Source organism: Bos indicus, chromosome 2 (genome assembly GCF_029378745.1).
Source record: "Bos indicus isolate NIAB-ARS_2022 breed Sahiwal x Tharparkar chromosome 2, NIAB-ARS_B.indTharparkar_mat_pri_1.0, whole genome shotgun sequence".
NCBI classification, from domain to species: Eukaryota; Metazoa; Chordata; class Mammalia; order Artiodactyla; family Bovidae; genus Bos; species Bos indicus.
The window spans coordinates 36,886,582-36,901,594 of record NC_091761.1 but is presented as its reverse complement, the minus strand read 5'-3'; the positions used below and the strand labels follow the sequence as shown (position 1 = coordinate 36,901,594).

The 15,013-nt window shown below is 36.7% G+C and overlaps 1 protein-coding gene across 16 annotated transcripts in view; it reads right to left on the bottom strand.

Annotated features, from left to right (window-relative positions):
* Window positions 1-15,013, bottom strand: part of BAZ2B (bromodomain adjacent to zinc finger domain 2B) — a 206,487-nt gene that overhangs the window by 116,130 nt on the left and 75,344 nt on the right. For 11 of the 16 annotated variants that reach the window (XM_019972053.2, XM_070799145.1, XM_019972094.2 and 8 more), the window contains 3 exons: window positions 14,236-14,424; window positions 9,797-9,964; window positions 8,689-8,882 (listed from right to left, as the gene is read on the bottom strand). In XM_019972053.2, the coding sequence (XP_019827612.2) occupies window positions 8,689-8,882; window positions 9,797-9,964; window positions 14,236-14,424 (551 nt within the window). The remainder of the gene's footprint in view (window positions 1-8,688; window positions 8,883-9,796; window positions 9,965-14,235; window positions 14,425-15,013) is intronic. The other 5 variants (XM_019972072.2, XM_019972151.2, XM_070799185.1 and 2 more) reach the window with 3 other exon arrangements.

The following is a 15,013-nucleotide window of genomic DNA, read 5'->3' as shown; positions in this document are numbered from 1 at the left end:
TGTTCTAGTCTCTGGGGATACAAGGGTGTGACATACAGATAGCAACTCTGCTCTCATGGGAACAGGAAGAAGAGAATTAACAAACAATGTCAGTAAGGGTTTTTAGTGACTACAACAAGATAATTGGATACACAGTATGTGCTGGGGGTGGGATGAAGATGTAGATTTAATTGTCAGGTAAGATTCTTTTCAGTTGAGACCTAAATGGAGAGCAAGAGCCCATCCTAGAAAGATAAAAGAGCCTTTCAAGATGAGAAACAGCAAAGGAAAAAGCCATGAGCTGGAAACAAGTTTGACATGTTCAAAGAATGGAAAAGTTAGCCAGACCTGCTAGAGCACAGAAACTTGGGAGAGAGCCATAGAAATAAGGCTTGATGGACTGGCACGGGCAGGCCACACAGGGTCTTACAGGCCGTGGCAAAGATTTTATTCTGAGTGAGATAGAAAACCATTACAAAGAGTGATAACATGATATTTTAAAGTGATAAAAAAAATCACTTGCATTTTTATAAGACTGTGATGGTTGCTGTGGTAACAATAACTTGTATGGCAACAAGAGTAGAACTTAACCCTGAATTGTCTTTTTATTTTTTTCTCAAAAGGCTTTATGTTTGTATATTTTAGTCTCTGTTGACTTACTTTGTTAAATTTAAAATAGCTATATTTATTCTGAATATACATGTAGGCTATGTGAGGGAATTGGACTTAATGATTTCAAGTGAGCATCACTGATATAAGTAACCCCACCTTCTAGGAGGAATTATCAAAATTAGCTGAAGAACACTTTTCAAACTTCACATGAAAAGAGCTGATGAAGTAATTCTTTTTTTAAGTTTTTAAAACTGAAAATACAGGGTTAAAAAGTATAGGATTTTCTTTTTTAGTTTCAGCTCCCTTCATCTTCATTATACTTGAACAATCCACTAATACAGATTCATTCCAGACCATGTATTATTAATGTACTCTTCTGAAATCGTAAGTTCTAGTATCCCTCAGACTGATAGTCAATCTCTCTCTAGTGATACTTCTATGTAGATATAAATAGACATCCCTCTGCTCAGTTGCTCTTTGCAACCCTATGGGACTGTAGCCCACAAGTCTTCTCTGTCCATAGAATTTTCCAGGCAAGAATACTGGAGTGGGTTGTCATATCCTACTCCAAGACACCCCTATGGTACCCAGAATTTCTTTCCTTATATCATTAAAGAGGTACCTCTGTAAGGTTTTAGTAGCTGTTTCTGGAAATATTTTCTACTTTACCTTCACTTATTTTCTTTAGGAATGTCAGTGTGCTGTGCTTAGTTGCTCAGTCATGTCCGACTCTTAGAGATCCCATGGATTGTAGCCCGCCAGGCTCCTCTGTCCATAGGGATTATCCAGGCAAGAATACCAGAGTGGGTTGCCATGCCCTCCTCCAGGGGATCTTCCTGACCCAGGGAACGAACACAGGTTTCCCACACTGCAGGCAGATTCTTTATCGTTAGAGCCACCAGGGAAGCCCCAAGAATGTCAAAACAGATTCCTTACCAGAACAAAGGACAGAATCTGTTTCATACCCATTCCTCCAAAGTCTTGCCTTGCACATTGTGCAGGCACTAGATATACTCGATTTTACTAGATTTAGCACTTCTTCTAAGAGGTCTGTTGTTTTTGTTTAGTAGCTGCCAACTCTTGGCAGCTCCATAGACCATAGCCTGTCTTGGTACAGTCTCTGTCCTATACCAAGGACTATCCTCTGGACTATCTCTGGATTATCCTCTGTCCTTGGTATTTTCCAGGCAAGAATACCAGAGTGGGCTGCCATTTCCTTCTCTAGGGGTCTTCCAACCTAGGGATCACACCCACATCTTTTGCAATGACAGGTGGGCTCTTTATCATTGAGCCACCAAAGAAGCCTTCTAAGAGGTATGTTTAAAAGCTTGGGTATTTAACTTTTAGAAATACATATAGATATAGACATCCCATGATATGAGGTCTAGGACATGCTTCAAAATACCATGGGAGCAAAGAGTGTGGTTTTTCCAGTAGTCATGCATGGAGTTGGACTATAAAGAAATCTGAGTGCTGAAGAATTGATGTTTTTAAACTGTGGTGTTGGAGAAGACGCTTGAGAGTCCCCTGGACTGTAAGGAGATCCAACCAGTCATATCCAACCAATCAGATCCAACTGATTTCCTGAAATCAGTCCTGAATATTCATTGGAAGGACTGATGCTGAAGCTGAAACTCCAATACTTTGGCCACCTGTCGCAAAAAACTGACTCACTGGAAAAAACTGGGAAAGATTGAAGGCAGGAGAGGAAGAGGATGACTGAGAATGAAATGGTTGGATGGCATCACCGACTCAATGGACATGAGTTTAAGCAAGTTCCGGGAGTTGGTGAAGGACAGGGAGGCTTGGCATGCTGCAGTCCTTGGGGTCGCAAAGAGTTGGACACGACTGAGCGACTCAACTGAACTGAAGGAGTAGGTGGTGTTTCAGTCAGTATCTGGTGTGCAGAGAGGCTGACAGTAGTGCAGAGATAGGCCTTTGGAGCTCATACTAATGGGAATGCCCTCAAAACATACCATAAAGGAGAAGAGCAAAGAGTAGTTGAAGAGGAACAGGTGGAAAATATGACCCCAAAATATGTTTGTCTTGGGGCCCAAGAAGAGTCCCATTGAGTTTCTGTGACAGGTATCATCATTCTTAGTGGCTTCAGCAGATGACCTTCCCTCAGACTCTCATATGTCTTATTATGTTCTGGAAAACAATTATCTTCTGTTGAGATGGAACCGAAAGGTCTTGAGGAAATATTTCTATACAATATGCCCAGCAAGAGGAAAGAAAACTTTGTTTAGTTGTTCCTGGAAAATATATGGAACTTGACGCTGCCTTGAGAAAGGACAAATGGAAATATGATAAAATTGTTTCTTGGAATTAAAAGTCAGAGCCTGAGAGGCATATTGTTTACATTTAAAGTTCAGATCAGTGCTCTCTGCAATCAGTCGCTACACATATCCTGCTCTTAATGCGGTGTGTCAGAAGCTTCTCAATCTCCTCATATTATAGCTGAGATAATAGAGAAAGTGATGTTACAGGATCATAAACTTCTTTTCTTTAAATCAACTTATTTTTTATTGAAGGATAATTGCTTTACAGAATTTTGCTATTTTCTGTCAAACCTCAAAGTGAATCAGCCATAGGTATACATATATCTCCTCCTGTTTGAAACTCCCTCCCAATCCCACCATTCTAGGTTAATACAAAGCCCCTGTTTGAGTTTCCTGAGCCATACAGCAAATTCCACCTGGCCATCTATTTTACATATGGTAATGTAAGTTTCCATGTTACTCTCTCCATACATCTTACCCTCCCCTCCCCTTTCCCCGTGTCCATAAGTCTATTCTCTATGTCTGTTTCTCCATTGCTGCCCTGTAAATAAATTCTTCAGTACCATTTTTCTAGATTCCATATATATGTGTTAGAATACGGTATTTATCTTTCTCTTTCTGACTCACTTCACTCTGTATAATAGGATCACAAACTTTTGACTCTCTGCCCTAAGAAATGTCAGGCCCTGAGAGTGGTTTTTATAAAATGTAGACAAAAAGGCAATGTTCTAGTTATTATCTGTCTTTCCAAAATGTTTGTAGTTGATGCTGGGGCTTGAACTCAGAATAAACCAAGACTTCTCTCTCACTCAAGAAGAAATCCCAAATGGAAGCAGTCCAAATTCACTGATACGTGTGCACTTACTAGAAATTCTGGATATAATGTGTTGGTTCAGGTAGCTGGAGGTCTCTCAGCTTACTTAGTAGGGTGCATGAAATCTGGACACAGTGGTGGACTATATTTAGTATAGCTGAAGTGTCACAACTTCCCTAGGACAATGTGGAAGAGGAAATCCAAAGACTTATAGTGTCCAGAATGCTGAGTGAATTTACCATGTGCAATCTGTGCAAATCACCCTATTCCTGATACTGCTTCTAGAGCAGATAAGTTTAGTCAGGAGGTCCAAGCAGGGGTATTTGTTGGAAAGGATGTGACTATCGCCCACTGGACGGCAGAGAAACTCACGAAGCATCACAGATCAGTGCTGGCACACAAGAAATACCACCTGCTGGAGTGCCAGAAAAACTCGCTAGGGATCTTCTAGTAGGGGTGACAGAAAAATTAGCTAGAAAACTAACCACTGGCATGCTAGCAAACTCACTAGTAAGCTGCCTGCTGGGATGTCAGTGAAACTCACTACATGGTGTGCACTACTGGATCTATTGAACACAAGTGGCAGGACAGCTGCCAGTGGGCGAGGAATATTCACTGGTGGCACAGCATAAGACCAAGAAGAGAACACCTGAACCAAGAGGAGAAGCCTTTCCTCCTCCAGTGTTTCTCCAGGACCCTCTATTTGCAAGATCTAATATTGTGCCAACTGGCAAAGGAGAATTCAGACCTGAGAAGCATTAAATTGCTAACCTGCACAGTTGGGGTTATGATAAAATAAAATTGACCATGAGATGGTAACTGCTGCAACTGAATAATGGGTACACAGGATAATTATTCTATTCTATCTATTGTGCATTTTGAAAATTTCCATAATAAATGGTTTCTTGATTTGGTTTTCCTAAAGCATGGGCTGTGGAGTCAACCTGCCTGACTTCATATCCTAACCACTTAATGGCCAACTACTTGAGGACTCTTTTTCTCGATTTATAATAATAGTACCTACCTCATTAGGGGTATAGGGAGGGCTGAAATCGATATTCTATGCAAAACAATTACAGTAGAACTGGTATGTGTTAACTTCCCAATAAACCTTATCTATGAGGTCGCCATTAACCCCACCACAGAGCCATCAGAACTTATACAGGGCTGGGGAATCAGACTTTTGGAGAGCACAGACCCTTGTGTGCATCAGGACCCAGGAGAAAGGAGTAGTGACCCCACAAGAGACTGATCCATACTTGCCCATGAGCCTCCCGGTGTCTCCAGCAGAGGTGTGGGTCAGCGGTGGCCTGCTGCAGGGCTGGGGGCACTGAGTGGAGCAGTGGGTGCATGGGAACTTTTGAAGGAGGTATGGCAACCCATTCCAATTTTCTTGCCTGGAAAATCCCATGGACAGAGGAGCCTAGCAGGCTACAGTCCATGGGGTCGCAAAGAGTGGGACACAACTGAGTGACTTCACTTCAACCATTATCTTCATTACCTCCACTAAAGTTTAGCCTCAGGTAAGTAACAGGGAGGGAACACAGCCCCACCAATCAACAGAAAATTAATTAAAGATTTACTGAGCATGCTCCTGCCCATCAGAACAAGACTCAGTTTCCCCCTCAGTCAGTCTCTCCCATCAGGAATGTTCCATAAGCCTCTTATCCTTCTCCATCAGAGGGCAGACAGACTGAAAATTCAATCTCAGAAAACTAACCAACCTGATCACATGGACAACAGCCTTGTCTAACTCAATGAAACTATGAGCCATGTCGAGTAGGGCCACCCAAGACAGACGGGTCATGGCGGAGAGTTCTGACAAAACGTGGTCCACTGGAGAACAGAATGCCAAAACACTTCAGTATTCTTGCCTTGAGAACCCCATGAACAGCATGAAAAGGCAAAAAGATAGGACACTAAAAGATGAACTCCCCAGGTCAGTAGGTACCCAATATGCTACTGGAGATCAGTGGAGAACTAACTACAGAAAGAATGAAGAGACAGAGCCAAAGCAAAAACACCAACCAGTTGTGGATGCGACTGGTGATGGAAGTAAAGTCTGGTGCTGTAAATAGCAATGTTGCATAGGAACCTGGAATGTTAGGTCCACGAATCAAGGTAAATTGGAAGTGGTCAAACAGGAGATGGGAAGAGTGAAAATCGACATTTTAGGAATCAGTGAACAATGGACTGGAATGGGTGAATTTAACTCAGATGACCATAATATCTACTACTGTGGGCAAGAATCCCTTAGAAGAAATGGAACAGCCCTCATAGTCAACAAAAGAGTCTGAAATGCAGTACTTGAATGCAATATCAAAAACAACAGAATGATCTCTGTTCGTTTCCAAGGCAATGCTAAAGAAGCTGAAGGTGAACGGTTCTATGAAGACCTACAAGACCTTCTAGAACTAACACCCAAAAAAGGTGTCCTTTTCATTATAGGGGACTGGAATGACAAAGTAGGTAGTCAAGAAATATCTGGAGTAACAGGCAAATTTGGCCTTGGAGTACAGAATGAAGCAGGGCAAAGGCTAATGGAGTTTTGCCAACAGAACGCACTGGTCATAGCAAACACACTCTTCCAACTACACAAGAGAAGACTCTATACATGGAAATCACCAGGTGATCAATACTGAAATCAGACTGATTACATTATTTGCAGCCAAAAATGGAGAAGCTCTATACAGTCAGCAAAAACAGGACTGGGGGCTGACTGTGGCTCAGACCATGAACTGCTTATTGCTAAATTCAGACTTAAATTGAAGAAAGTAGGGAAAACCACTAGACCATTCAGGTATGACTTAATCAAATCTCTTATGATTATCCATTGGAAGTGACAAATAGATTCAATGGATTAGATCTGATAGACAGAGTGCCTAAAGAACTATGGACAGAGGTTCGTAACACTGTACAGGAGGCAGAGATCAAAACCATCCCCAAGAAAAAGAAATGCAAAAAGGCAAAATGGATGTCTGAGGAGGCCTTACAAATAGCTGCGAAAAGAAGAGAAGCTAAAGGCAAAGGAGAAAAGGAACGATATACCCATTTGAATGCAGAGTTCCAAAGAACAGCAAGGAGAGATAAGAAAGCCTTCCTCAGTGGCCAATGCAAAGAAATAGAGGAAAACAACAGAATGGGAAAGATTAGAAATCTCTTGAAGAAAATCAGAGATAACAAGGGAACATTTCATGCAAAGATGGGTATAATAAAGGACAGAAATAGTATGGACCTAACAGAAGTAGAACATGTTAAGAAGAGGTGTCAAGAATACACAGAAGAACTATACAAAAAAGATCTTCATGACCCAGATAATCACGATGGTGTGATCACTCATCTAGAGCCAGACATCCTGGAATGCGAATGCAAAGTCAAGTGGGCCTGAAGAAGCATCACTACAAACAAAGCTAGTAGAGGTGATGGAATTCCAGTTGAGCTATTTCAAATCCTGAAAGATGATGCTGTCAAAGTGCTGCACTCAATATGCCAGCAAATTTGGAAAACTCAGCAGTGATCACAGGACTGGAAAAGGTCAGTTTTCATTTCAATCCCAAAGAAAGGCAATGCCAAAGAATGTTCAAACTACCACATAATTGCACTCACTTCACACGCTAGCAAAGTAATGCTCAAAATTCTCCAAGCCAGGCCTCAACAGTACATGAACTGTGAACTTCCAGATGTTCAAGCTGGATTTAGAAAAGGCAGAGGAACCAGAGATCAAATTGCCAACATCTGTTTGATCATTGAAAAACAAACTGTGGAAAATTCTCCAAGAGATGGGAATACCACACCACCTGACCTGCCTCTTGAGAAAATCTATGTAGGTCAGGAAAGAACAGTTAGAACTGGACATGGAACAATAGACTGGTTCCAAATAGGAAAAGGAGAACGTCAAGGCTGTATTTTGTCACCCTGCTTATTTAACTTACATGCAGAGTACATCATGAGAAACGCTGGGCTGAAGGAAGCACAAGCTGGAATCAAGATTGCTGGGAGAAATATCAATAACCTCAGACATGCCAATGACACCACCCTTATGGCAGAAAGCAAAGAAGAACTTAAGAGCCTTTGATGAAAGTTAAAGAAGAGAGTGAAAAAGTTGGTTTAAAACTCAACAGTCAGAAAACTAAGATCATGACATCTGGTCCTATCACTTCATGGCAAATAGATGGGGAAACAATTGAAACAGTGGCAGACTTTATTTTTTTGGGCTCCAAAATAACTGCAGATGGTGACTACAGCCATGAAATGAAAAGACGCTTGCTCCTTGGAAGAAAAGTTATGACCAACATAGACAGCACTTTAAAAACAAAGACATTACTTTGCCAACAAAGGTCCGTCTATACAAAACTATGGTTTTTCCAGTAGTCATGTATGGATATGAGAGTTTGGACCATAAAGAAAGCTGAGCGCTTCAGAATTGATACTTTTGAACTGTGGTGTTGGAGAAGACTCTTGAGAGTCCCTTGGACTACAAGGAGATCCAACCAGTCCATCCTAAAGGAGATCAGTCCTGAATATTCATTGGAAAGACTGATGCTGAAGCTGAAACTCCAATACTTTGGCTACCTGATGCAAAGAACTTACTCATTTTGAAAAGACTCTGATGGTGAGAAAGACTGAAGGCAAGAGGAGAAGGGGATGACAGAGGGTGAGATGGTTTGATGGCATCACTGATTCAATGGACATGAGTTTGAGTAAACTCCGGGAATTGGTGATGGACAGGAAGTCCTGGCGTGCTCCAGTCCATGGGGTTCCAAAGAGTCGGACACGAGTGAGCGACTGAACTGAACTGCATGATGACTATTTGTGTTATTGATACTGGTGCTGACATTTTTAATTTTTTAGATGTTTAATACTAAAACTACTCGATAAAAATAAATATCTGTAAAAATAGGAGTTCATATATCATAAAAAATTATTCCATAGATTCAGGTGGTTTGATCTTTAGAATAGTTGTATAGATCTGTTATATTTGTCCCCTGAAGGTTAACTTACCTTATCTTTGATTTTGTCAGCTCTAGCATCCAAAGGCTGGGTTTTGTTTTGTTCCTGATTACATTTTCTATTTCCTCCACCTGAGCTTATACTTTTCGTTTGTCCCACAGAACTTGAAGCAGTAGTGGACAGTACAGATGTGTTGATACCAGATACAGATGATGTACTGTTTCCATTTATTGATCCATTTACACCTTGAAAGTTAAAATAAATATGTTTATACAAGAGAATGTTATTCAGCATAAAAAGGAATGAAATAGTGACATATGCTACAATCGGGATGACTTAAAAACATTATGCTAAGTGAAATAAGCCAGACACAAACTGTATGATTCCATCTATATGAGATATTCACAACAGGTACATCTATAGAGAAAGAGGGCAAGCTAGTGGTTGCCAGAGACTGAGAGAGGAAATAATAGGGAGAAACTCGTATGAAGTTTCCTTTTGGGGTGATGAAAACGTGTTGAAACTAGATAGAGGTGGCTGCTGTACAACACTATTAGTGCCTTTAATGTCACTGAATTGTTCTGTTTAAAATGGTAAATTTTACATTTATGTGAATTTCACTTCAATTAAAAAAGCTTTAGAAAAGTAATTAAATACAACTATTCCCTCTTTCAGAGCAAACTCCCAAACATCTACTTAAGTGGAAAGAAAGACAATAACAAACCATCTAAAATGGTATTATAATTTGCAAATGTATTCTAACAACAGTTATCAACTATGAAATATTAATGAAAATGTAAAAGAAAAAAGGTGTGCTAACATATAAATTTAATGCTTAATTAGAGAAGAAGTAATATATTTTATTGAGCAACATAAGGGAGGTAATGAGATACAGAGGAAAAGCAGTGGTGTTGGGAGTTAAAACCTGAGTTAAATTCTGCTATGCAATGTCAACAAGTAAACAGTACTTTCTTGAATAATTTATTTAATCTTGGCTGGAAAACACGAACACTTTCAATCTCACAGAGTTATTATAAAGATTAAGCCAGACAATGTGAAAGTGTCTAGCACAATGCTTTGTAACTGTTTCTAAATCTGAACTCTACTGAAAATGGTACTGAAATGAAAGGTAATACTTCACTCGAGTTAACATGGATACCTTTTTCAGGACCATTTCGATTACTTTTTCCAGAAGTCCTTGAATGGAATGAAGAAGAATCATGATTCTGGGCTGGAGGAGCAAACAGTGGTGGAATTCCCAGTAATGGTGGAAAGAAGGCTGCCCCTGCACGTGTATGAACATCTGTTGTTCGCCACCATTCTGCACCTCAAAGCCAAACACCAAACAAGCAAAAATATTTGGATTAACTTTCTAGTTAATTTAACAGAGCTTTTTATATTTTATTACTGAAGAAAAATTTCAGGTTTTATCTTGGAACAGAATTGCTGAATTACACATAGTTCTGACCATCTTTCTAATTATAAGATAACTGATTATAAGTTATACATTCATCATTCTCCTCGTTAAGACAGTATCCAAGGTTCTTCACTTAGCAGCTTTTATGAATTCAAGTTTATGAAGAACAAAGGCAGTCTATAGGTTTTAAAATAAAACGGGAAAATTGAAATTAATATTAAAGAACTATTTAACTCTTTGATGACTTACATCATAATTTTTCTAAATTAGCAAAGAAAGAGTATTTAAGATTATTTTAATCTACTTTAAAACCTTAGAATGTAAGGCAACCATCTACAATCTATGTTAAGAATTTCCTTAAATTACATACAACAAAAATCTGGCTTTGATAAATCAAATGGTTTAAATAATAATACAAATACCTCTGTAATTCAGCATATCTTGAATACCTTTATGGAAGAAAACGTCTATACTCAAACAAAACAACAGAGATAGCAAAATCAATGTCTTTTTTTGTTTTTGGTTCAAAAAATGAAAAGTGCTTCAAAGATTTCCAAAAACAAGTTGCCATATTAAACTATAAAAGACTTACAATAAAGTTTTTTTCCTTAAAGTTAATTTTAAAAAGCCTGAATTTTATTTATACTTCCTCTTACAAATTACAGATAATAATGTCTTATCATTGAATGCAATTTAGCTATTCAAACAGTGGCTTTTAGTTAAAACTGTTAGAAAATGAGAAAAGCCAAATTTTATAGAATACATTATTTAGGGAAAGGTTAAGATTAAGAAGAAACCTGAAATAAATCAAAGGACAGTCTTATATTGCCTCATCTAAAATCTTGGAAAGAATACTTTCCAAATGGCTAACCAGCTAGATTACCAAGTCAATTACTACCTTTTAGGCTAATCTTCCAAGAGATATGGTACATTTTTCATAGACTTGATAATCACAAAAAATTAGAGGAAAAATCCCAATAATGGAGTATGGGAAAATTCAACATTGTCAATGTATTGTATTATATGATCTTGAGAGTTTTTCTAAGAACATCTCTTCATTAAAACAAGATGTAAAGTTATGTGCACCTTCATTATCTAAAGACAAAAGTCTAGCTTAAAAGAAAGTGAAACGTTCATGGTAACTGACATTCTAATGTCTAAAAATCAGTATAAGCAGAAAACTGCAAAAGCTGTTCTACTGCACTGCAGGAAGTCGCTGCTAGTGAAATGACACCAATGTATATTCAGCAGTGCCTGAATGATGGGAACTGAACCAAGAATAACTATACAAAACTATCAATCATTTATCTACTGTTAAGATGAAAGAACTGTATTTAGATAGAAAGAAAAACTATGTTTTGGGGGCTTGTATCAGCACAGCCGGAATCTATTGCTATTTATAGGTTTGAAAACTTGGTTCTATTTAGCTGATAAAAAAGGAAATACCAGTTTCCTGAAATATTCATATTATTTAAAATAGAGTCTATAATTAAAGCAATATAGTTGAAGGTTCAGACTTTGTAAACAACCAACAAATCGGTAAGGTAATCAAAGTATAATAAGACTCAAATATTTTAAACATAATCAAACTCAGAAAAAAAACATAAAAATGTACTTTAGAATATCAATGGTAAATAAGCACACAACAGAGATTAGAAAAAAAACACAACTGGAAAACATACATGTTATAAATTCAAGTAAATAAGATCAAATAAAAAGATGAAAATGGTAGCACTTCTGAAAACAAGCTTCACAAATGTCTAATATTTCATGGGAAATAACAGAATTTTTGTTAAGTATGAATTATTTCTTTGTCAAATTAAGAAAAAAACAACTTAGTCACAAACCACCTTGTTGATAAATGAAATTTACAAAATAAGGATTATATAAACCAGAACATGAGGAATTTCTAAATGTATTCAAAGGCAGTAACTGCATGGTAAAAACATTAATCATATTCCATTGAAAGAGTTTATTATTTCAGAGGATATACTGAAACACAATTTGAACCCAGAAGACAACAGAATTTAAAAATCTCCTTGAGTTGATACAGCCAAATACTTCACAAAAATTCATAGTAATATAATATAAAAATATAATGACTAAAATTATAAATATTTTAAAATAACTTCCCATGAAATATTATTTCAATATAAAATGGAAGTAATTTTATTATACTAATATACATTAAGTAATTTTCAGTTGATTTAATCACCTGAAATGCAGACTAGTTTAGAAGTGTGTAATATTTTAAAATTAACTATTCCTGATTTAAAATTCCTAGTAATTTCTTCTTTTTCTGTTTTTATTTAGTAGGTGATTTGAAAATTTTGGCATTTTGGTTACCCTTCTAAATAAAACCAATTATAGACAACTTAAGTTATATAAAATGTACAACTTAAACAAATGAGTCCTCTAAAACAAAGCATATTCTCTTGGCAAAAAAGCATGCTTATACAGCCATACTGTTATTTGCCACTAAAGACTCTGTCTTATAATTTTCTATTTATCCATCTTCTAAAAACTATAAGAAACATAACATAGACAATGTTAGTGTACTCCTAAATGCTTAGCCTAGTGCACAGAACATAGTTAGATGCTCAAAGAAGTCTGTACAATAAATGGATGAATGAATAGCTTATATGAATAGCTTATATAGATTAGGGAAGTTATTGCATTTTTTCCATACAGTGGAAATACCAACATTATTGAAGCTGAGATGAGTAATTCTTTACAACTGTTAACCATGTTTCAGTACAGAAGATAATTGATTTAATAATTCAATAATTACATTGTGGTTTAGAAATGCTCAAAAGCAATTAATACTACATATATATCTAACTATATCAAATATAAGAAATTGTGTTAAAACAATTTTTAAAATTTAAGATACTAGCAACTATATTACTATTACCTATTTTAATTTTTTATTCAGCAACCTATATTTCAGCAAATATCTACTGATTACTCATCTTGCTAAGCAACCGTGCTCAGAACTGGCTAAAATAAATTCCTATTAGTATTTTTAAAGCAAATGTCAAGACTTTGTTTGACTTTTACCTTTCTAGACACATTGTTCCTTCTCACCATCCCTTTTCTGAATTAAAGAAATAATATGACTCAAAAAATGAGTCATATTAAATATATATTTAACCATCTTTCCATCAAACAAGATACTTGATTAGTTTTAAAGAAACTCTTAACAAGAGAAAGAATCATGATGGCTACCAATTATGTACTAATTATGTATGCTGAACACTGCATTCAGCACTGGACATGGATTATCTCTCTTAATCTTCACAAGAACCCTAAGAAGTAGATACTATTATTATTATCATCCTCATTATTCACGTGAGAAACCTGAGGCTGAGAGGTCAGATTACTTGTTCAATCAAGGTCACACAGCTGAAAGCTAACAGGCCTGATTTAAATTCAGACCTACTTGTCTCTGAATTATGCTCTAATAGTAACACTAAATCATGTATCCTTAACTAAAATTTATTAAGATAAAATTAATCACTGGAAACATATTAAAGCTTAGACTTTCAAAATAATATAACGAGAAATGATAGCATGTTTGTCTAAGTTAAGCTTTAATTGGTGTCTTACTGGACTCCTGAATCCTCATAATCTGGGATAATTCTGGTCTGCCTCCCATGTAAGTGGTGCAAATCTATGGTTGTTTAAGTAAAATATGAAAAAAAATAGAAATTTAAGAGCCAAGCTCATCTTACTTACAAACGCAGAGAAATGAGAACTCAAAATAAAAGTGTATTTATTCATTATAGGAACTGGACTTTAGTTTTTCACTGCAAGTTAAATAATTTTTTTAAAAAACCAAGTAAAACTGAGAAAAATTAATCAAATTTTATACTTCTAAAACACATACTTTTCTACTTCAATAAAAAGCATGATAAAAACTTGGCTTAATTATTCACTTTTGCAACAGATGCCTTTTGTTTCAGCTTAGCATTTGAATGACTAATTACACTGCCGCACAGCACACACAGTGTGTTTTATTATTTTGCACATGGTAAAAAGGACTGAGCTAATTCTTGCACGTGAGCTTTAATATACCAGGCATAAGACTATTCTTTTTGTTCAGTTTAATAAACAATTACTGCTTGCACATTTTCAAGCTTTCTTCCTTTCCTTGAACACTGTTTGTAATAGATGTTTACCTGGAAAAGACGCTAGTTGGGGATGGGCGGCTAAGGCTGTGGGTGTACCAAGTGTCCCCAAACCACCAAATTCTGAATGCCCTGAGCTGGCTGAATGTAGACCAAAGACTGGGTGGCTGACCATTGGGAAGGCACTCGACACTGTGGACAGGTTAAACGGTTGATCCCCAGCTGCTCTGAATAAATGTCCTGGGAGGGAAAAAAACACACTTAAAGTTGTATTATAAAAACATGAGATTTATCTGATTTCAGCATTCATAGTGTGTTAAAATTTATAGTTTATCTATTAAATTTCTATTATACCTTTTTTCTTTTGCATTTCTGTTCTTCAAACCCTACAGAATAAGATGTTTCTAGAAACACGAATATTCTCTAAAAATAAGTCAAATGAATGACATAACTTTATAATTTTGAGATTGAGAATGATGCTTTAAGTAAGTAATTTTCATGAATTATATAGTTTTACCTGCAAAAGTGAGGCAAACTTTCTGCTAATACATGTACGTTAATATTTTATCAGGAATTTCTACTCATAAGAAGGAAGATAAAAAAACATCCTATTAATACAAAGTCGAAAATTAATCAAATAAATCTAGAATCTGTCACAAAGTCATTACTCAAATTGTCATACTCTAGACAAAGAGTTCCTAGTTTCCATGTACTAGAATTGAAGCTATAGTTTCTATCCAACATCTTTAGGTGAGGAGGGCTGATGCCAAAAAGGATTATATTTCTAGCCTGATAAAGCAATACATCCAAGAGCATAAGTGTTTAATAA